The sequence below is a fragment of the Lytechinus variegatus genome, chromosome 1 (genome assembly GCF_018143015.1).
Source record: "Lytechinus variegatus isolate NC3 chromosome 1, Lvar_3.0, whole genome shotgun sequence".
NCBI lineage: Eukaryota > Metazoa > Echinodermata > Echinoidea > Temnopleuroida > Toxopneustidae > Lytechinus > Lytechinus variegatus.
In genome coordinates, this window is record NC_054740.1 from 38,038,977 (window position 1) to 38,064,013 (window position 25,037).

Consider the following 25,037-nt stretch of genomic DNA (forward strand, 5'->3'; position numbering starts at 1 on the left):
CAGATCTGAACATATTATTGACATTTCTCCATGCTACGTGAGTTGATTTACAAGTATGGCATGCATACTTCGTAAATATACTATATTTGTACATAACTGGTTGCAATTTATTTCACAGGATAAAAACATCTAGGCTTTGTTACTTTTATTAACGTTACCTCGCATCGTCTGCAGCTGCATTATTAATTACCGGTACGTACCGGTACCGTAATTCAATCTATGCACACTTCAAAAAACAATTACGGTACCGTACGCCGGGCATAAGATAAATAAAAGTGATAACAAATTTGTGTTGATCGTCATCTCTGTGGAATGGCTTAGAAAGACCCCTCAAAGAACTCTGAAAGACTGATGGATATTTCTTGTCTTACTGGTCTTATACTAGTCTATAGAGATCTTTCAATGGTCTTTCAGAGATCTTATGCAACAAGTGATCTTTCAGAATTCTTTCCATGGACTATGCCTGGTCTTTCAATGATCTCTCACAAGTCTTACAGTGATCTCCGCAAAAATCTTGAGAGACTACCAAAAGATCATTGAAAGACTATTAAGACCTTTGACAGTACATCGAAAGACTGCTTAAAGACTGCTGAAAGACCATTTTCCTGTAAGACCATTGTAAGACTGTTTTGAACCGTTTCAAAAGTTTTGGAGCCCATCAACCATGAAGACCACTGAAAGATTGGTCAGGACTCGTGCAAGACCTTAAAGGCCATTGTAGGTTCATTGAGAGACCTCTGCAAGATCAACCAAAATTCATGTTCTTTCAAAGGTCTTTCAGCGGTCTTGGTCTCTGTGGAATGGGGGTTTAAGTAAATGAAGGAGCTGATGATGTCAGTTTCACATATGAAATATGGAATCTTCATTTATATAGCATATTTTCATTTTGCCTCATTATAATGTGAAACAAAGTCAACTCCTCCTTGAACACATTTTATCAAAATTAAGAAAATCTGGATAAAAAGAAATAATGTTTCTAGCATTATCCTTGCTTGTTTATGGGGGAGGGGAACATTACAAAATACCTGTTAGGGTTTTTCTGAGATCAAAGGATGATAACTTATTTAGAGTCCCTTTTGGAATGGTGTCCAGGCTTATAATATAATGTGCATGCAGTATATAATATATTACCACATTGTTCAGATAACATAATCACCACATTGTTCATCTCAAGCTTTAGAGCACGCACTACTACATATTGCTCAATAAGGACACACGTTCAATGTCACCCCGGATCCAGCGAGGTTATAGACACATACAGGCAAAATTGTTTTAGTTGTGTACAATGGTGACCCCAATGAAAGCAATATGTCTAATCTGGCTAGAATGACCACTGAAATGTCATATGTGTGATGACCCTAACAAGCATCACTTTTCATCAGACTAAATCTTTGCAACCCCCTTCCTTACCCTGAAGTTAAATAAAAATGGTTATATAAAATATCTCGTAACATAATATAATTAAACTTTCTACTTCACACAAAAATAAATAATCCACTCAGCATATCAAGTAAGCAAATAAACAAATCACTTCGTTCAAAAGGGCTTCATTATTACTTTTATTGAGGAAAAAATCTGAGTTTGGCATGAATATAATGCACATATATATTCTTTAGCTATTTACATTGTAATAAAGACAAGATTACATAGAGATTAGCACAAAACTTTCAACATATACACCGCCTATAATCCAAGCCTACATAAACACATAACAACTCTCAATAAATGTCTTCCACACTCAAAGTACCAAATCTAATTCTTGTAGACTTGTTTAAGTTAATAATATAATAAAGTAAAATGCAAACAGTATTTGTTTGGATGGTAGGTACATTGTTACTCAATTCCCAAGAATAAAGCTTTCAAAATTAAAAGAAAAGTTTGAATCTGAAGTCTAAGTAATTACTGTGAGCAAATGTTCATGTTTTGCATGTCAGACCAATTAAAACAAAAAAAATCAAATATATATCAAACACAGCATACAAAAACATTTACTTTCCACACATTACAAGACTTTTACTTCCAACATAAAACAAAGCTAGATTGCAACCCTGCAATCAAACTTTGCAAATTATATATTTCAAATTATCAGTAACTTATCAGAATTTGAAATATCTATAACTTTAACTCACTATATCAAATAATTTTTCACTGAGAAACAAATTGTAAGTAGAAATCGGAGAAATGTTATTTCGTGTTGAAACATACAATTTTTTAGATTTGAAAAGCAATAACAAATGTAATAAGAGAGAGTGGGAGTCATGGCACAGAGAGAGAGGGGGGTATGGGGAAGAGAAGACAGCAAGATAAAGATTTCCAAAATGCATTGATATTAAAATGAAAGAGAGGGAGAGAGTGAAGAGACAGACAGATCAAATATGAAAATAGAAGACAGAGAGATGGAAAAGGGAAAAGCAATAGAAAAACAGAGGAAGAAACAAGTGACTAAAAGTAATTGAGATTAAAAAGAAACAAGATTGGCAAGTAACATAATTCACGAGTTTTAATATCCTTCATTTGAGAATACCCTTAGAAAATACATAATTATATTCTTTTTAGCTATTTTGGATTCAGAATGATTCAATTTAGAGTATCACACTTTCTAGAATCTCTCAGTACAATGCAAATAATTATCAATGAGTCATTGCATGATTTTGCATCTAATAAAACATTTTGATTTTTTTCTTTTTTTTAAGTTTTCAAACAAACTCTCTTCACAATATTTTCAACAAAGTGCATCTACAAATGATCCAAAACCAGAAACAGATACTCCCTTCCTCTATTAGAAACACTACCATACAAATATCTGGGCCCTATTTCATAAAATATGTTACTCTTATAAGCTACTGAAATCATGTCACTTGATTGGTTAATAGTAAACTTGTAATTTATCTTTTATGAAACAGGGCCTTGGTGATCTATTGAACAAGCTTTTTACACACTTTGGACGGATAAATAGTAAGATTTGCATTAGAGTGAAACTATAGGATGAACCCAACTAAATCAACAGAGACAAAAATGGTCTCACATTAATCAAGGGCATTATTCTGAAGACTATGTTAATATCTACTCTATTCACATAATAATTGCTTTCTAAATAAATCCTCTAGAGATACAACTTTAAGGGTATGCTTTCTAATTTGAGAGGTTTTAATCATTTCGTTTAATCATTATTCATTTGAACTTGTACAGCATGTCCTTTTGTAAAGCAAAAAATGAGAGGAAAATAATTCTATGTTTGTTTTATTGTTGATATTGCCAATTTGAGTAGTAAAAGCTGATTATATGAGACCTTCATACAATACTGTAGGTCACATGGTTTGCCTTGCTTAGCTTTCATTAGAAGGAGCTTTGTATATAGATGTCTTGTCATGTGTCATGGTCTTTTCAACTTTATTTCTCATTACACTTTACACGAAAATCGTAAGTAGAACTCTCTACACTTTCAAACAATCTTTCACCACTCTCTATTATCAATATCAAGTGATGGAAAAATAGATAAAAGATATATCTCTGGAAAATAAATAAAGAACAAGACACAGAACACTTTCTTATATAATCTCAGTAAACAAAGAGTGTTTTAAACTAATTACTATCAAAGCCTGTGTGTTCTCAAAATTTTCCTTTAGAGAAGGACAAGTTTGAAGTGATCTTGCACAATAGAAAAAACATGAAAGAACATCATTGGTTGAATAAATGTAGTGAACTTAGCTATTTGAGGCCTGTCGGAATACTTTCCTTTAAATGTGTAAAATTATATTTAAAACACTTTCTCTATTTCATTGAGTTATTTTATCCATACAAGCAAAATGAGAATATATGATAATCAATTTCAAAAGTTCCTGAAATTTTCGAATTTAAAAACCATTATTCTTTAATTCAATTATGCACAGCATATCTGGTTTTATTAAAACAATGATCATAGCCTTGTACCAAATAACATACATAATTCTAAAACACACTTATAAAAATAAGTCAAAATAAAGAGATAAACATAAAGACATTCACACACTCACGCACTGAGACAATGTTACACAATTTTGCAGCAATAAATGGCATATAATAATATATAATTCTGATTATGAATGATAACCAATAAAATGGCAAAATGTAATATAGTGTTTGAGGGTAGGTGATTGAGTAAGTCGGCTGTTAGACTTGGGTGAATTCCAGCACCACTTAAAAAAGGAAAAAATTAAACCACATTATAATAACTATAAGTAACATACTATAATTTCATTACCATATAATTTCACACATGGACACCTTCAACCTAGTATAGATAGATACTGAAACACATAAAAATATATCCCAAAAATACACATATAACTGGTGACATTGAGTAAAGACAATTTCTTTCCTGATATTCTTCTTCTTCTCTTTTCATAGAGACAAAAACTATTCAGAAAAAAAACATTCCAGGATAAAATGATGACATCATCATCTTGACTCTTCAAAGAAAGTTTCCATCTAATTCAAACTCTACTCTCTAATTTGAAGAAACATTCTTGTCTTTATCACTGAGATATTTCATTACAATCTACAACCTAAAACATGGATTTTTTTTAAATAAATGTGAATGCACAATTGCAAAATTGAAACATCACCTTTTCCTTAAACCACTTAAAATCAAGATAGACAAAAATGTTGTTATACAATTTGCCTATATCAGACTAATTAAATCAGTTAATTCGATATCCTTCAAGTCATGAAGACTGGTAAAATGGACTGAAACTTCTTCCTGTCAGTTAGATACACTATTATGTACGTAAAAATCATGGACTCCCTTTCTTTGAGGAGCAGGTTATTTAATCAAACTTTGCTATCATCTAATGCAAGTAGTTCTGTTTGTTAAACACCTTATAAACATCAGAGATCAGACCAGCATTCAATTCATTTATTTCATGTTCAAATAATTAAAAAATTATAATTCATAAATCTGAAGAGAAAGAAGTGGAAGAAATAAGAAGGAATATAAATCTCATTTTAATTCATCTAGAAGACAATTTACAAGGAATAAATAGCAGAAAAGCATACCATGACAATAAATGCTTTGAAACCGAATTGTGGAAATATCATTTGCTATAATTGTCATCATAGAAGACAAAATAGGAGTATTTCAACAGATTAATAGTTCATCTATGAATGCACAGAAATAATCTAGAATTTCAAAATGTTTTACTACAACATACAAATGAAACAACTTACTACAGTAAATACAGCGTAAATCTAACTTTGGGTGAAAGTACATTCTGAACTTTGCATACATGTACCTTTGGTCTTGTGCATTACTTGGTATATACTTACTTGCTTTATAACATGATAATATGGTGATGGTATACCCAAATCATATGATAAAGATATCCTTTTTTATCATATACAGATGCGAACGTAAGCATATATTATACATAAACGGGAGTCAAGAATGACACTGTTTAATACCTGAGATCTTCTACAGGCATTTCCTGCCTCTACAATTGAAATTCAGTTTAGAACCACCTTCTTTACCGCTCTAAAGAGTACAAAGAGATGCCATGGTTCCAGAGAACTTGATGCATGAAGTTCTTATCACGACAATGGACCACATGGGTTCATCACACACCTTCGGATGGAATCAGCTAATAAAAATACCAGATGGCTTAAAAGAAAAGCAATGATCCAATCACAGAGGATGAAATGAATGAGATAGTCTTTCAATCATCCAAGGAAGGATTCTGCCAATTTTCAAGGAAGCATCAGCTTTGCAAAGACTGATTTTGAGTAGTCTTCCTGCCATCCTGAAGATCTCGCTACCTCACACAAAGATACGAAACATTTCTATCAGAACACACTTCTATTTCAGACTTCAGGTAGCTCAATGGCTTTGGAAACATTGATCCATCAAGCAATCTAAGAAACATCTTGGTTAGATAGTCACCATGTTTCCTTCTGCATGACCCAAGCTCTCCCTGGTTTAGAACCACATCAAGTCTGCTGCCCTCTACCATTGCAGTATGACAACATCAAATCAAAAGACGCACATCCACATGGCCGGTTTGGTTAATAGTAAGTCAGTGTCTCTTCATGTGGAGTGAAAGATGATCAGATCTTGAGAAAGCCCTCTCGCAGTGAGGACATTTAAAAGGCTTATCACCCGTGTGCTTACGATAGTGTCTGGTTAGTTCATCAGAACGGGCAAAGCTCCAACCACACCCATCCCATTGGCATTTATATGGCTTTTCACCTGCACAGATAGGAAGGAGAAAAGAAATTAGCAATCACAGCAGGAAAGAAATTAGCAATCACAGCAGGAAAGAAATGGTTTAATTTGCAAACTGGAGAATTGGAATTTTATTCACACAAGAATTAGCAGTTGGTGTTTCTGTAGGGGAAATCTGTTGAAAGATGCCAGAAATACAATTTAAACTTTTTAATATAGATATTCTGCACCCAAATGATTGACATTTTTGGTATTTTTAAGTGGTCTATTCCTGGTATTGAATATTGCATTCAGATGCTTGTTGAATGTCAGAATTTGTATCAACAAAGAGCATATTTCAACTGTAATTAATAAACAGCTTTATAGGGCCCCATCATCATCTTTTGACCGGACAGCTTAAAGGCCATGAAGGAGTAAATTAAAAAAAACTCCAAGGGTGAAAAATATATGACATAAGATTGAATATCAATATATCTTTCAGTAAAGAAACTAATGACAAACTCACCCGTGTGTGTCCTTCTATGTGCCTTGAGATGCGAGCTCTTGGTATAGACCTTGTTACACCCAGCGAAGTCACACTGGTGGACCCGTCTCCTCTTCCCATGATCCATGACAACAGTCTGTAGACTAAGGGGTAGGTTAGGATCGCCTGCAGTAGGTACCACCATCCTTGGTCTTCTGTTCCCTGAGGGTTGGTTGATGGATTGGTTCATGGAGTGAGGTGGATGCCACGTCCTTGCTAGGTTGTCTGAGATGAGGTTACTGGGGGGGAGAGACCAGTAGAGGAAAGTGTGTTTGAGTAAACATGTCAGTGGTAATATCAGCATTCATTACGTAATAAATAATTTTTGAAATAAATTGCAATCAATCAGTACATCATTTTTTTTAAAAATCAAATACTAGTATCCAATCATGGCCACACACTGTGTTTCCTTGTGAGTCAATAGGTGAGATGTTCAACAACTAAAATAATACCTTGGTCACATTTGTTCTACGTCGGCCGTACGGCGAGTCGAAAACAGCTGTTTTAACATTTTTTGTACCAGCTACATATAGGTGGTTTGAATAAAAATGAATATGACGACTCTTTTCAAACTGCCGCACGGCCACTGTAGAGCAAATGTTTCCAAGGTATAAGAAAAAGGTGAAGCAACCAAGGACAATTTATTTTTTTTTTAAACTGATATTGAAGCAACTGATGGATACTTTGGCAGATTTTTTTTTCAGATTTGCAATAAAAAGTAGGTTATGACAATTTCCCAAAAGAGTTCTTGTTCAATCTTTATTAACAAAGGATTTTGAGTCGGTCCATTAGATATGGTGTTACAAGCTATTTAAAAATATATCAACCTGTTCATTGATATTTGACATCAGGACGCTCACATCTCAAATGACAGCCCTCTCTCTTACTATTAGACCCAGTTGCAGTGTCATGAAAATCTGCTTATGAAGATAAAGTGCCAACTAACTTTTATGGTGAGCCTGACAGAATGGTAGAAGGCCAACCGAAAAACAAATACATTAACACCCATCAAGGTTGAGGCATACCACAAAAATCATTTTTTATATAACTTACTCAGCTGCTCTAGTAATTTTAATAAGGGCGCCAGCGCCTGTTCTCGTGATACTCTCGAGGGTGACGTTGGGTTGGTCATCATCCTCGTCCTCCTGGTCATCCTCCTCATCGTTGTCATCTGCTATTAAGACACCATCCCTGTCATGCATTCGGTCATTGTGTCTTAGAACTGGCGATGGGATATTGAGTGTCGCTGCTGAGTGTTTCTTCAAGTCTAAAGCACCATTACCTGTTGAGCATAATGTCAGATCAGGGAAACATTTAATATTCAGCAATGCATAGTTTATGGGTAAAATATGTATTGATCTACAAACAATGGCCATACATATCCCCCAATTCCTATATATACATTTTGATTGTTTTATTCAATCGTATAGCTCTATCAAATTTCCAGAGATCTTTTTTTAAGACTTACAATCACTGAATCAGTGATGAAAGGACATTATAATGTAAATTTGTAAATTGCAATGCAAATACATACCAATATGGTTCCTTAAACAACTACCCCTCCCCCCATACATATATGCATCATGCAAATGATTAAATTTATCAATTTTAATTAAATGATGCTCCTATTCAAGAGGAAAACAACAAAAACACAAAGGTATTCAAAATCAATTTTTTCCTCAAAAATTGGACTTTGTTCTACATTCTTTCATGGTTCATGGCACAAGGTAAATGTTTGACTTGAACAGTGGATTGATCAGGCAAACATATTTTCTGCTGTTTTCAACATATTTATCTCTTGTTCAATCAAACAGTCATGTATACAAATGATACTGCAGGAAGTAGGTGTGGCCATTTGGGTATAAAGAAGGGATTTCCTAACATCATTAAAGCAATGTAGAATAATTGATTCAACATAGCTCAATGTGCAACACCCTATTATCCATGTAAAGTATTAAGGTTAAAAAGATATTTGACTGTATTTCACCCAACAAAACAAACTCTTGCCTTGTCAAAGAGACTCGATTTGAATTTTCAAGGACAAAATGCTCTTAAATTTCTTTAAATATGTGACTTTACTTTAGGTGGTTTCAAACCGCCTCGATCATAAGAATCCCCGTTAAATTACGAGAACTTTTTTAGGCTAAAAATTACCCATTAATTATTCCTGCATTCACACCGCCCCGAAACATACCCTTCGGAATAAATTCCTAAAGTTAGGGGCATGCGCAGTATGGTCTGATAAGCAGGCAAGGCGCGAGATTCAAAATCACTAGCCCAGCAGCCATCCACAGTGCCCGCGCCAAACTACACGCTGGGCTAAAAATTCCTGTTAATTGCTTTTACATTGCCAAAATACCTGCGACCTTGGAAAAATCCCCATGAAAGTTTTCGTAATTTCGCAAAATACCTACTGTTTATCGGGTATTTACTTTCGGGGATATTATGCTTAGTTTGCTTTCACATTACCAAAATACCTGGAACTGACGAACTTCGAGGCAGTCTGAAACCACCTAGTGAGTGAAATTCACCTTCACAAAGCGTATTAGATGAAAGTGGAAAGTTTGTTTTGAAGCAAATAGGAATCTTAATCAAATAATTACTTTGTTTATTGAGGGCGACAAAGGAAGTGCAAGCTATACTTACTGTCTACTTTGTGATATGCCTTGAAAGTCTTGACTGGATAGATTGTGGTTTTATTGCTTTCTGACTGTGAGTTGGTTCTTTTCCTTGGTATAGAGAGGTCGACTGGTTCTGTTTGGTATGGTTCCGGGTCTTCAATTACGGTGGGCGGAGAAGGTGAACTGTACGTCTGCGATAAGTGGGAAGAGAATGGTACAGATAGGATATGAAAATATTTAAGAATGATGACAAAACTAATTAATATAAATAATATTTACCATGTATTAATACAATAATATTTACAATAATGATATTAATAACAATAATATTAATAATACCAATGATGATGGATATTCATAAAATGACATATCCAACCAAAATGGCACTCAGATACAGACCCTAACTCACTACCATCTACAGTGTTCAGAGAATTTAAATGAAAATAAGTGGAATGCCTTGTTATTCAACAAAAAAACCCCAACATGGCCAAAGTTCATTGACCTTACATGACCTTTGACCTTGATCATGTGACCTGAATCTCGCACAGGATGTTCAGTGATACTTGATTACTCTTATGTCCAAGTTTCATGAATCAGATCCATAAACTTTCAAAGTTATGATGGTAATTCAACAGATACACCCAATTCAGCCAAAGTTCACTGCCCTTTGACCTTAGTCATGTGACCTGAAATGCACACAGGATGTTCAGTGATATTTGATTACTATTATGTCCAAGTTTCATGAATCAGATCCATAAACTTTCAAAGTTATGATGGGAATTCAACAGATACCCCCATTTCGGTCAAAGATCATTGACCCTAAATGACCTTTGACCTTGGTCATGTGACATGAAACTCAGGCAGGATGTTCAGTAATACTTGATTAACCTTATGGCCAAGTTTCATGAACTAGGTCCATATACTTTCTAGTTATGCTGTCATTTCAAAAACTTAACCTTTGGTTAAGATTTGGTGTTGACGCCGCCGTCACCGTCAGAAAAGCGGCGCCTATAGTCTCACACTGCATTGCAGGTGAGACAAAAACCTTTCACAGAACAAAATATCATTATGAATATTTATTTCCCTTTTACATAATCCTACCCAAAATTCCACTGTACGACCTTTTGACCCACCTTCTCTACATTTCCTCCACTACCTTCCCTTCTTCATTTCTTCCTATCACTCATTCCATCTCTTCTTTTTTATGTTATCTTTCTTATTTCTACATCTTCTTCCTACTATCCTTTCCTCCCCTTATCCGTCCACTTTTCCACTCATATCTGGCTATTCACAATATTTTCTTTAAGAAACATGTATTTTGTTCTCAACATTTTTACTACTCTTTTTTAAAACACAGAAAAAGTCTGCAAATTCGGATTTGTTTTCAAAATGAACTTATTTCATGCAATAAGACCTGAATTAATGAGAAAAAATTCGGAGGAAATGATAAGAGGAAGAATCGTGACTAAAAGACAATTTCCTGTAGCTTTATGAGGTCACCTTGTGTAATTACTTTTTTTCACACAAGCGAGACTGTATTTTTGGAATATACACAATGAAAATGACTAAAAAGGCAATCAAGTGGGTGATAAATATATAATGTCCCTACAGTCAACTGGTGTCTATGGGAAGGAATTCATGTGTAGGTGTATGGGAGAGGTTCTTGTCTGCATTTTTTTTCTTAAGGCAAATGTTTAAGACCACCCACCCCCTACATCCCCTCCCCCCCCCCAAAAAAAAAGGGAGAAAGGAAGCCTAATGTTGTGATTTCGATGTAGATCCTGCCAAAACTAACAAGGCTGAGTTTAATATCAAAGCTGTATAAGGTTAACTAAGGGGTGCCCGACTCCCCCCCCCCCCCCCCTCTAAAAAGAAAGAAATCCTACAGGCTTGGCTTTATACACCTTTACAGAAGTCAGTCTACTTGTATCCTGTAAGCAGGGGAAATTGGTACAAGCCCTTTTTCCTCCCCTATAGACCTGAGTAAACAAACAGCAATGAAGTCAAAGTGGGATGCGTCCCATTACTGGGTAATGACAGCAATTTAATTCTCTGCTGTCGATAATCAAAAGTTATTTTCAGGTTTCTCACCTTGTGAAAAATATCTGCAAAATTTGTTTTGACTTTTTAATTAAAATGGCTCATTCAAAAACAATGTACGTGTACAGTATTAATCAAACATATTTTATTGAACTGTTCATTCCTTAGAAGCTGTGGGAACTAAAAACTTTATGATAAATATACAAATCATTTTTTTTTTGCATGAGAACATTATCAACAGAAAATCTTTTTTTTTTGCTTTTAAAATCATGTTTTCAGAAATATTTTTTCTGAATTTGAGTTTACTCGTATATGAGAAAACTCAAATTCAGAGAAACTATCTCAGATTTGCTCTAAATAGAGTATTGTTCCATTTGACCCATACTATAAATAATATCAAACCTCTACCTCATGAAAATTCTTTTAATTTAATCAGAAGACTATAAAAAAAAGCCAGAGACATGATATATGAACCCAATAGATAATGCATTATGAATTATAAACAATGAATGCTTCCTCATTCAGGCTTCGGCTGGCTACAAAGGAATGGTTTCCATAGTACGCACACGTAAGCATGGCAATGTACAGTAAACACAGGTTCATTAATAGAATTGAATTACACGTAGCTTTGTGTATTAATACTGTTAATTGCGGGGGAGGGGGGGGGGGCCTTGCCAAGAAAATAATGTTTTTAACAATGCTATGAATGAATACTTACCATATCAGCACTAGTCACAGTAGTAGATGAACAACTATTACCCCTTTCATAAACCCAATTATGCGGCTAATAGCAGCATAATTTGGTCGTAAAATCGCAGGAGGACCAGACTTATCCGTATTATTTTGATGCTGCTATTATCCGCATAATAGCAGCATCGGGACCAGATTTTGACTTTATGAACGCATTTCGAAAGTAATGCGGATAATTGCCATGGAGCGGTCACAAATTCACCCTTTTCCAATGCAACCGCAACCGAGGGGGTGTGTGCGGTTGCCATGACAATTATCCTCCTTTTTCAGGACGGGCCCTCATAAAAATAGTGAGGATTATTTTCGGAGTTTATGAACGCAATTTTTATTGAATTATCCGCATTACTCTTAGGCGGCTAATTGGAGGATAGGTTTATGAAAGGGGTATATATCATTAGGTGGTTTCAAACTGCCTCGATCATAAAAATCCCTGTTAAATTACGAGAACTTTTTAGGCTAAAAAATACCCATTAATTATTCCTGCATTCACACCGCCCCGAAACATACCCTTCGGAATAAATTCCTAAAGTTAGGAGCATGCGCAGTATGGTCTGATAAGCAGACAAGGCGCAATATTCAAAATCACCAGCTCAGCAGCCACCCACGGCGCCCACGCCCAACTACACGCAGGGCTAAAAGTTCCCACAAATTGTTTTCACATTGCCAAAATACCTGCGACCTTCGAAAAATCCCCGCGAAAATTCTTGTAATTTTGCCAAGTACCTACTATTCAGAGGGTCTTTTCTTTCGGGGAAAACTACGTATAATTCACTTTCACATCGCCAACATTACCTGGTATTTTCTGATCGGGAAATTTACCCGATCAGAAAATACCCGGAACTGACGAACTTCGAGGCAGTCTGAAACCATCTAAAGAGACATGTTTCATTCATAGGCATAGCACATTGCTAACTACTTGGAGCATTCTTTGAATTTTAGTTATATATGAAAAATGATTTAAGTTCTTTGTACATGAAAAATATTTTTGCCTCCTTGTTATTTCTGGCAATGAATCTATGTGTGTTGTATTACTAAAAGCATTTTTTTTTAATGAATACCTGCACTGCTCCTCCTTGCTCATGTCACAGAAATGCACATTTTTAAACCGTTATTTGTGTGTATTGCTGTTATTTTTGCATATTTTTGGTAAATATTAATGCAATGATAATTTCAAATCTTAAAAAATTAGACTAATATCAGTATTATATACAAAATCTAAATACAAGGATTGCACTTTTTAACATGAAAAAAACCCTACATATATATGTACATGTAAAAGAACTTCTAAGTATTCACCCAATACCATAATTTGTAAACGGCAGATATCACCATCATGAGAGATTTGTTTGACGTCAAACAATAGCAACAATTTACATATCAATGTTCCCTTCCTAAAAGAAAACGAGAATAAAATAACTGAGAAAACTGTACATGTACAGGAAATAATGAAGAGACATATTGCAAACTGTTCTGTACGTCTGTACAAGAATCCGCTTTAATTTTCCACTTTTTTTTATCAAATCCTTCATTATTGTAATTTTGTAAATATGCAATTCTCTTAATTCATTAACAAAATAAAACATACAAAGGAAAAACAAATCCTGAACAGAAAGAAGAAATGAAAATAACACTAGGGAGCAGAGTTTAGTAGGTGGGGGAGATTTTGGGGGAGGTAAGAGAGGGGGATTCTATTTGCTAATTTCATCTCCATTTTAATTCTGTTTACTATAAAACTACGCAGGTTAATATTTTTCTGGTTGGTGAGTGGGTGGTTGCTAAATGCAAGATTGCTGCATTTAAGTATTTCAACTAGAAATTTGACGTGTCCAAAGGACACAGATGCCCCGCTTAACGTGATCATAAATTCATTCAATATGATAGAACTTAATATCGTGCAGAAACCAAGAACACATTTAGACCTTTGACCTAAAGACTCGCCCTTTCCATAATAATCTCTGACAGAAGATATGACAGTCAGGTTATTTGACTTACCTGACTGTATTTTGGTGTTATCTACATGTACCAAGATACAAAATATTTAAAATATATGGAGAATATTTTCAAAGATATCATGCTGGAACCAACTCGCATACATAATGAGCTGTGACCTTTGACCTGCAGACTCCGAATTCAAACTTAGCCTGTATTTTGGTGTCATCTAATAAACACACCAAAAATTTTTTTAATCTGTTGAATATTTAGTTATCATGCAGAAACCAACTTGTATATTCAACGAGCTGTGACCTTTGACCTGCGGACTCTAAATTCGAATTTGGCCCATAGTTTGGTGTCATCTACCTACACACCAAAATTTTCTTAAAACCTGTTAAATAGTTTTCGAGTTATTGCACAGAAACCAAGTAGGGGGACGGACGGACAGGGGCAACGCTTATAATGCCCCCTCTGGACTTCGTCTGCGGGGGGGGACAAAAATAACCATACCAAAGACAATAATACAAGAAAAAAAATATTTGCTGGCACGTTTGAAAGTTTGTACAACTTACAAAAATAAATCAAAAGCGTTGGATCAATTTTATCACACCTACTCACCCCTCCCCTTCCCTCCCCCCCTCATAAAGAGAGAAACAAAAGCCCTAGAGAGGCCTAGCAAACAAAACTCTTTCATTCTCCAAAGATAAGTTGTTAACTGTTGTAAGCTACTGAAATAATGGCATTTGATTGGTTGGGAGCAAGATTTTGTTGAAAGTAAATTGTGCATCTATGCATGTGTAACAGGGTCCCGTTGCCTTCATTCTGTGCAGAAATCCATATTTCCTCAATGGTTTGCCACACCTCTCAGCGACACACCTAGATTTGATATGGATCTCTGGATCAACGGAACAACCAAATACTCGGCTGGATACTTTTCACACTAAGAGAATTTCATTGATGGCAATTTATAAAGGAACTACAGGAGTTTCATTTGAAACAGAGGGATCCATTTTAAGTCTACACAAAAAAAATTGTCATTCTAGTTTTGAACGAGTCAAAGAAATATGGTAAGAAAAATACCGACATTTCTCCTTCTTCTTCAATTGGTTATTTCTTGTTTGACTGACATTTTGAAAATAGCCAGCATGATTAATTTCCAATAGATTGTCTCAATATTTCTACTTCACATAACTTTCATTTTAAGACATAACTAAAGAAGCCCAGGGGTATATGATTCAGTACTTCTGATTGGCATCAATTTCCATTTCAATCATTTCTCAATTAATTCCATTAAAAAATAAGAAGGAAGGGAGTAGTATTCTTCAATGGAATACTGATCAAATTTTGCTGTGTTTTCATGACTGAACAATGGTGGAAGATAAACAAATCGTGCAGAGTTGTCTTTTCTTTCATTGACATGAAGTGCCTTCCCAAAGGTCTGGTGTATCAAAACTAGCCAGATTTGAGGTGCAGTGCTACCGCCATTCTTTTGACAGCCACGTCAAGCCAAGCCCAACCCTAAAGGTTGGGGGGCAACAGGGGCGGCCGATTTCTCTGGCAATGGGTCGGAAAGTAGGGCTTTGGTGCGTTTCCTGTTTTTCAATAGGCACATGACTGTTAGAAGTGAAGACTTCCTTCTGCCCTCTAAGTCTGATTCATACCCAGTGTCAAATGAAAAGGTGGGCATTGACAAAAAAAAATTACAGATGAATTGACTGTCAAAAGTGATGCACGTCCTGAATGTCTATCTGTCTGTCTGTCCGAGTGCCTGATCTTCTCTTGCTCTAGATTTAGGTGCTTCCCTTGAAAGTATATATCTGGGACTAAGCAATGATAGACTAGCTCACTTTCGAAACCCTTGGCATTGTAAATATGCAAGTGATTTGCGGTAGAATTGAAAGTAGGAGTGAAATATGAAAGATAAGATGAAAGCATATCCTATATTTTCTTGAAGTATATCAATAATTTCCTGAAGTATGGAGATGATTTCCTAGCTAGAGGAAGATGCTGGATTTTTATGCAGAAAATACAATATTTCTGTACATATTCAGGGCTTATATATTTATGAGTTTATCAATAAAAATTTGAATAGACGAATAATAATTTAATGAAGGTACATGTAACAAAGAAAAAAATAAAGCATGGTAGAATTAAGGAGGATTTTCTAATTGAATATCACTTTAAGTGTAACCTATACCTCTTCACCTGTTCACATCCGATGACTGGTCATTCGAGGGGGGGGGGGGCTGAATAGGATAGGTTGACAAATGGAGGGGTGTCAATCATAGGCCATATACAGTGTTCACTAGATTATTACAAGTTCAGTTACAATCCCAAATTTATGTAAAAGAAAAAATAAAGGCTTGTTTTCCACTTCAGGAAGGGGGGAGGGTGAGCACCCCCCCCCTTCCCTCCATCAATTCTAATATATGAGTTAGTCTGCTATGCAGACACTGAATGGCAGCTCCAGTAGAGCTAGTCTTCTATGCAGACTCCTTGAATCAACTGTGATACACACACTGCAGATGTGGGTCTACAGTTGTAGACTATTTATGAGTTGCCTCATTACCTTGTCTATGAATTAGTACCCATGTTCTCACATTACTTCTGTGAGTACAAGTGAGCACAGGTGAGCACAACTAGTCCTCGGATAAAGATCATATCACAAGTACATCATTCGTAGAAGGGATCAGTTTTATGACAGGTGACAATCCACGGGGACAACATGTTACACCTCTCTTGTATCAGCCTGCACTGGGGCATTTCCTACTGCTGGCTGAAACCACATTCTCTTCATTCAAGCTTAGGCTCGATCGGTCGGTTTAGACTCAACCTGATTCAATTTGTCATAATTAGTGGGAGGAGAATATTCATCAGATTTGTTTGTCTCCTGCCTACAAGACTCAATCTCTTGGCTGACTGTACATAACGTGATTATGTTGTCACAGCCCAATGTTCCTATGCACGATATGAAATGTTTGATTTGACAAATGTAGTTTTACTCATATTTGTTTTTCTTTGAAAATACCTTAATTTGCCAATTGATAGGGTGTGGAAGATGCTTTATATGATCAGACATCACTTTAGACAAACTCACAATAATGAACAACCAACAAACAACAATAAAAGTAGCATATTTACTCAAATATCATGCTTTTTATGTCTGTGTGCACCTTTCACTAAGTTTTTTTTAATTCAATATCAACCGATTACCATGGTGGTACTAATCGCAAATGATATAGCTGAACTTAAGTGCACAGAAAGTGGAGGGTGATCAAAAAAATGGGAACTGCTATCGAAAAAAGATGTATATGCATATTAAGTCCTTAGGTAAAAACTTAGGCTCTACATTATTGGTATCGATTAAGGCAACAGAATCTATCACATTTCACATAGGTGTTGAAGGATTAAGCAAAATAAGGACAGAATAAAATAAAAAAATGATACTTGTCAATACATGTATTCATGAAGCATATATGCATAATAATTAGGGTAGTGTGTGTTCCAGTTATTGTGAATGAAATACCTTCATTTTTTTTTTTCACATGGATCTAGTTAATCAATGGTACATGTATATTTCCAGATTACAAATTCAACGGGTGGGGGCGTAGTTGGTAAAGGACACCATCGAGTATACTATTTGTTTTAATATGAGCAACGTGCTCTTTCACATGATTTATAATACATGGAATTGGATAGAAGTTAGCCCATTGCCTACTGGAACTGGGCGATTCTTGTACAAAGCCTATGGGAAATAAAGAAATCAGCAGTCAACAGGTTAATAGATGGGGAGAAATGGAGGACATCCCTGAATATCCATTTTATGTGGCTGTAACATGCTGTGTAAGAACACGTTTCAATTTGACTTGGGTTTGTTTAATTTGTTTTGATTTTTCATAGTGTGGCACATAATGATACTTTCCCCCTATACACTAACGAAAAGAGCTGGTTTATGAGAGAAAATATTAATTTTTTTCTTTACTTATGGTTATAATATGATATCCATCTATTTAAAATCAGTAATAGATTGAGGCTAGTCAGTAATTATCAAAGTTTTAATAGTCTATAGATCAATAATTCATATGCAAAAGGGCTTATATCCAACTTTCAAAAACTAGCTCTGTTACATTCTGCATACATAATGAAGTTTCATCAGTCTCTGTCTCTCTGACGAGCAAAGGTCGTACTGCTTCTAAATCGAGCAAATTATGGCTAGTATGGAGGGTAAGAAAACCTTACAGAGGGATTAACAACAAGATACTCTTCTAAACAGCATGACTCGCTATCCTCTTTTATGTTTCTTTAACCATTTGCGGTCTCTCTTTAATCCACTTGTTAGACTCCTTAATCCAAACTGTTGTCACATGACATATGAGAAGCGTTGAATCACGTTTGTAATTGACCCCAACATAATTCCCCCCTGCGTATTAGGGCACGTATCGTGATAAGTGAAAAACGTTGGATCAAGAAGCCAATGAATGCTAATAATAGACTGCCATATTTTGAGAAAAAATTAGATAATTGAAGTTCTTGGGGTTAAAGGATTAACAGTTGTCTTGGATAGGGTATTCTTGAATAACCTTGTAAGGACTTATTTCAAACAGTCCGACTGAACCTTTCAAGAAGCTTTTCATTATTGTTCATGGTTGTACAGTTGTTGTAGTGATCTTCACTTTGTAAAAGTGCACAGGCAGATGAGAAAGCCTAATAACCTTAAAAAATATAAGATGCGATAGCGCATCAGTCTGGTAATACTAGAAATGAATACCGAGGTATCAACACCCATCTTAATGTAAGTCTCCTACATGTAAGTTACGTAGCAAACCTGCAAAGCCCCTTACCTCTCCACTCCTAAATGAACCCCATCCTTACCATCCCTTCCCCTTCTTTACAACATGATACAAAGTTCTCCTACCTCTATAGAGTCTAGAGTATTTAAATCCTCCTATCCTTATCTTACTCCCTTCAATACCCTTCCAGCATGCTACATAAGGTGGTTTCAGACCGCCTCGAAGTTCGCCAGTTCCAGGTATTCTCTGATCGGGAAATTTACCCCGATCAGAAAATACCAGGTATTTTGGTAATGTGAAAGCAAACTACGCGTAATATCCCCGAAAGAAAATACCCGCTAAATAGCAGGTACTTGGCGAAATTACGAGAACTTTCGTGGGGATTTTTCCAAGGTCGCAGGTATTTTGGCGATGTGAAAGCAAATTACGGGAACTTTTATCCCAGCGTGTCGTTGGGCGCGGCGGCGTGGGTGGCTGCTGGGCTAGTGATTTTGAATCTCGCGCCTTGTCTGCTTATCAGACCATACTGCGCATGCTCGTAACTTCGGGAACTTATCCCGAAGGATGTGTTTCGGGGCGGTGTGAATGCAGGAATAATTAACGGGTATTTTTTAGCCTTAAAAAGTTCTCGTAATTTAACGGGGATTCTTGTGATCGAGGCGGTTTGAAACCGCCTATAAACACTAGCTTGCCCGATTGCCCGAGGCAAGTAAAAGTTAGTCGGGCAAATGTTATGAAGTAAAGACTAAAACTCCTTGACTGAATCGGGCAAGCAAAATTTTCACAGTAGAATGACCAAAATTAGGGTCGATAACCCTAATTTTGGTCATGGCAGGCAAGATAAAATCACTTTGGAAAAAGAAATATGCAACAACAAAGCAGATTAGTTCATGTCAAAAGAGAGAAAAAGGTCAATGGTTCATAAAACCGCAAAACTCTTTTTTGGAGAGGTACTGTAAAACTTTTTTTTAATGTTTTTTGGGGGGCAAGTGAAATAAATTTGGGTAAGTATATTCCAACTATTTAAAAATTTACTTGCCTGACTGGGCAAGTGCTAATATTTTTTATGTAGCACCCTGCCTTCTATTCTGCACTGCACTTCACCATACCATTCCTACTGTTTCCCACCTATCCATTCAGCTATCAGGCGAATTGAGCTTACACTAATTTCAACCACCCCTCCCATCCCCCCGCCCCCCACCCCCACTTGCAACCCTCCATTTTGTCATTCTCTATAGGTGGTTTCAGACTGCCTCGCAGTTCGTCAGTTCCAGGTATTTTCTGATCTGGAAATTTACCCCAATCAGAATAGGTCAGGTAATTTGGGAAATGTGAAAGCAAATTATGCGTAATCTCCCCAAAAGAAAATAGGGAGAAGTATTAAATTTTACAATTAAAAGTTGATGCTTAGTTATCTGTCAGCTCCTAAGCTCAGGTTGATGGATATGACACCCAAAGACTCTATAAATTCTATATAATTAATGCCCTTCCACAGTATAGAATTGAAGAACAGCAATCATTAACATAATATACAAAAGCAATGTTGTAATTAAAGATGGTTAACTCTTTAAATATAAATGAAAGTAGTTGCAGTATTCACAGGAAAGTGTGTAAAACCAGGCTTAATTGTCACTTTATCAACTAGGATTTAGTTCTGGTACAGTTTACATAAATTGAACTTTGTGAAATCTTGATATCTACAGAGAAAAATGTTCACACTGAAGATCACCAACGCAGGTAAGCACACGTGGGACAGTGCATTATTATAGCTTTGAATGTATTGTAGGGCCCAACGCTTGACCAAAATCCTGTGCTTATTTGCTATTTGCTCATTAATTACACAATTTCTTCCAGAATCCTTTAGCACATACTTTCTATTCATACAAACAGACACTTTGGTTGTCATTTTGTTGGATTCTGTACGAACTCATTTTGAAAATAGCTACCACAACTGATATTTATCTTTAAATGTGTACCTATCATGTATTTCTTTTAAATCTGTCAATTGTTGAACTTTATTGACACCATATGTCTTTAATCCAACCCTTAAAATACATGGCTTTTACAATCTTTCATCATAAAATAAACTGTTTTGTAGAATAAAGAGGATGGAGGAGATGATGAAACCATTTCCAGGTCATAACGATGAAGACCACAACTCCTCTATTAATACTTGACAACTGACATCATGACTTCATAATTAATCATTAACCCATGTTACCTCATGCACTTTATACATTGATGGTTGCAGACCAAATCACCACACATAGTCTGATCTCCACACTCCATAGACATAATTAATTATATGACACCTAGATAGATCCTTGTGATCTGATTGCTTGTTTGATATCTTTCATTCAGCCCATTTTGCAATGACGTCATGATCAACCGTGCAATTTGGATCCATTCATCATGCAATTTTGAATCCATACGATTTTGTCCATTAATAATAATAATAGGCATTTATATAGCGCCATCTATCTAGAAATATTCTATTCAAGGCACGTTGTTATGATTATTATTACCCCGGCTTTAGCTCGAACTCCATTGCACGCGCACACTGAGACTGCAGCTGCAGGCACAAGCAGTGTGCATGTTGTAATGACGTAACAATCAACAGACCGAACTCGTACTGCATGAGCATGTTTTGCATCGAAATTCATAAATTTCATATTTAAAAAAAAATCAATTTTTAGGTGTCATATTAACAAAATATTGAAATATTGAAATCCTGCTATATCAATAATACTCAAGAGGTATTTTCATTATTTCATGTTTTATTACCTTCATTAAAGGGGAAGTTCACCCTGAATCAAAGTTCGTTCTAAAAACAGCACAAAAAATATTGCTGAAGGTTAGTATATTAAATCCATTAATTTTAAATTTAGGATTTTTGATGTCATACATGTAAATAAGCAGCTGCGCCATATGCTATGTAATATAAAATGCATACATTTCAATTTTTTAATGGTTAGTGATGACTTATTTTGTTTTCTTTAATTAGGAATGGGTGTTAAATTATTTGCTTATATACTGAAGGTACAGTAAAACCATTTTCAATTTTCAGAGAAAACAAACATTCATTTATTTTTTACCATATGATATGAGGGAAAGCTGCTTGCATATGATGTCAAATATCAAATGATTAAAATTGTAATAACTTTTTTATTCTTTGATGGATTTTTCTCAAACCTTCACCAACATTTTTTATTATTTTTTTCTGCTATTTTTGCAATAAACTTTTTGTCAGGGTGAACCTCCCCTTTAAGAGACAGGTTGCCAAGCACCTTCTTGAGAAACAGAGGAATGTAAAGAAAAGACAACATTGCAGAGTAAATACGGATCATACTTACTTGCTTTGCATGAATAATCAAGATAAGTTTTTTTTCAATCATTTGAACAACTTCTTTTTTTCCATCATTTGTTAAATGTCAACAAATGACAGTCAAATAGGTCACAACCCCCAAATTACTGCAGTCTGTCAGTAATCACATAAACCTTGCTGAAATCGCAAATTTGCTTATAATAACAAATTCCATTATTCTTTGTTTTAAACAAACAGATATGTTTAAACAGTTTGAAAATTGAAATTAGTCTTTTTCCAATCTTTATTCATAAGCAAGCAACGTAGGTTTAAGGTTCACTTAGCTCCTCATATGGGCGTGTTCCTGATGTTTACCCAAGGAGAGAATTACGCTCTCCAAACAAAGATGGTTTGCTTCGTTGAATACATGTATAGTCTATTATGCTGGTCATATAGCATGTTTGAGTAGTTAGTACACATTTATGGTAAAGTGGTATGTAAACAGACATCAACTCTAGATTTCATCGAAGGGCGTGATCAACAGGGAATGGTTTAGCTGAAAATATGTTACCACAGATTGTATCACTTCTCCGGGTTTGACTTTGTGATTGTAAATTGATCCGTATGCATTTTCTAAAACTCTGAATCCGACATAATGCTTTTATAGGTAGCAACAAAAATCATTCATTATCGTCGTTATCATAATTATCATTTAGGTCTATTAATATCAATATCATTTCTATAATATAAAAAAATTGTCATACATTTGGTACTCATACACCTACAAAGAACAGCATACGTGTTCATTAAAACAATACATGCTTCAGGGGAAGATATCTTGACAAACTCAATTTCTGAGTTTTTATAACTTCCCTATTTCCTTTATTATAAATGGTGAACTTATTATATTACACGTGAAAAACTTTAATAATACATGCATACATGTATATATATGGATTACATTTTCTCAATTGCTATGTATTTTATGAATTGTTATATTGTGATTCTTAATTGAAAATAAATGAATTGAGCTGAACTGAACTAAAAAAAAAAATATATATATATATACATATATGAAAGGACACCTGTCTACAGCAGGACTAGAGAACCATTTGACTACACAGATGGGCCGCTACTGTTTTTAAATGATCTTTAAAATTCAAGAACAAAATGAGGGGTTTGGGGTAACTAATTTTAAGTAAAATGTTATTTTTTCAAAACTTACATAATCAACACATTCATTATTAATTAAGTTATAATTACACACAGAAGGTGTACTGTATAATTATGTACAGCAAAATACACCTATTTCATCTTTTTATATATACAGACAACATACATCAGATTCTAGCTAGATGGTCATAGTGGATTCGACTATGTTTTGCAAATTCCAGACCATGAAACAGTGAGAGAGAATTTCCAATCCCTGTATAACTTAAGTGATCATCACAACTACAAATTCATTTTCATAACAATGTAAAAAGGATTTGCATATCATAATTTTCTTCTTTCACTCTCAGTTGACAAACCACACATACTTCACTGGGACTTGATTGGCAATGTATAAAGATATCTGCTGGCACTATAGCTATAACCACAATTACATTAACCAAAAGGAATTATTGGTATTTTTTTCCATTTCTTTCTCTCCAAAAATAAATAAATAAAAAGGATGATAGCTTCTTTTAAAGCCCAAGGTAATAAGATATGAAGGCAAGGAAAACCCAATAGAGTCTAACCTTATGGGATTTTTATGATCACCCCTCCCCCCCCCCCCCCCCCGGCCATAATGTAGTGATGCCAATACAAATTCACCAGTATGCGTTAAAGCCTGATGCATACATCAACCTGGTAACCATATCTAGGCCTTATAAGGCTCCATTAAAGGCTTTTCACTGAACCATGAAGAGTAATTTTTCAAATTATTATACCATACAGGGTCAAACATTTTGGCCGAAAGTAACAAAAGTATTATGAAAACTGCAAAGTAATACTTGAATAAGGTATTCATGATTACTTGCAACACAGGGGACCTGGGTGAACAAAATATGGTACAATAAATGGTAAAAAATAGAAATCTAGAGCAAGATCACTGAAGCAAATGTTCTAGTCGACTGAGCCTTAATTGTTGAGGAAAGAAAGAAAAAAATCTGCCATATTATTGAGCCTATTCTGAAAATTCACAACAAAAGAAAAAAGCACACCTTTCTGGAGCAGTTGGTCCAACTCATTCAATCTCAATGAATTGCCTTTTAGCTTTCATTGCACAGCATTTCAATATTGTAAATACATGTATCTTCATTATTACTGCAAATTCAAATTCAATTTTGAATTTCTGAAATATATATATCATGGCACCATACCATGTTATGAAAATACTCTTTTATAAATGATTGCATAGAATTTCAATCTTTATCTAAGTTATTAAAGTACAGTTGCTTACTGTTTGTAGCATTATATCATATAAGGGGGAAGGGTAGGGAAACAAGAAAATGGGATCGATAGTGGGTGCGTCGTGGTCTAGTGGTTCTGACTCTCGCCTTTCAAACAGAGGGTCATGGGTTTGAATCCTAGTTATGGTGTGTGTTTTCCTTCAGCAAAAAAATTATCCACACTGTGCTGGACTCAACCCAGGTGAGGTACATGTGTACCGGCAGGAAGTAATTCCTCAAAAAGCTGTGCGCACCAGAATCGGTAGACTAGCTTAGCCGGGGTAATGATACAAATCCTATATTATTCATTTATTCATATATCTTGTATTTTCATCTTACAATCAGTACGTGAAACAATATCTTTATTCATTCAATTGATCAATCTACTCTGCATCTACTGCATAATGAAACCATGAGGACTAATCATTTCCTTACTATCATTATCAGGG

General features: G+C 35.2%; 1 protein-coding gene across 2 annotated transcripts in view; it reads right to left on the reverse strand.

Moving 5' to 3' along the window:
• Nucleotides 1-1,546: 1,546 nt before the first annotated feature.
• Nucleotides 1,547-25,037, reverse strand: part of LOC121413389 (Krueppel-like factor 12) — a 46,966-nt gene continuing 23,475 nt past the window's right edge. For both annotated transcript variants that reach the window (XM_041606189.1, XM_041606199.1), the window contains 4 exons: nt 9,366-9,531; nt 7,773-8,001; nt 6,702-6,958; nt 1,547-6,220 (listed from right to left, as the gene is read on the reverse strand). In XM_041606189.1, coding sequence (XP_041462123.1) covers nt 6,048-6,220; nt 6,702-6,958; nt 7,773-8,001; nt 9,366-9,531 — 825 coding nt within the window. In that variant the 3' untranslated portion in view covers nt 1,547-6,047. The remainder of the gene's footprint in view (nt 6,221-6,701; nt 6,959-7,772; nt 8,002-9,365; nt 9,532-25,037) is intronic.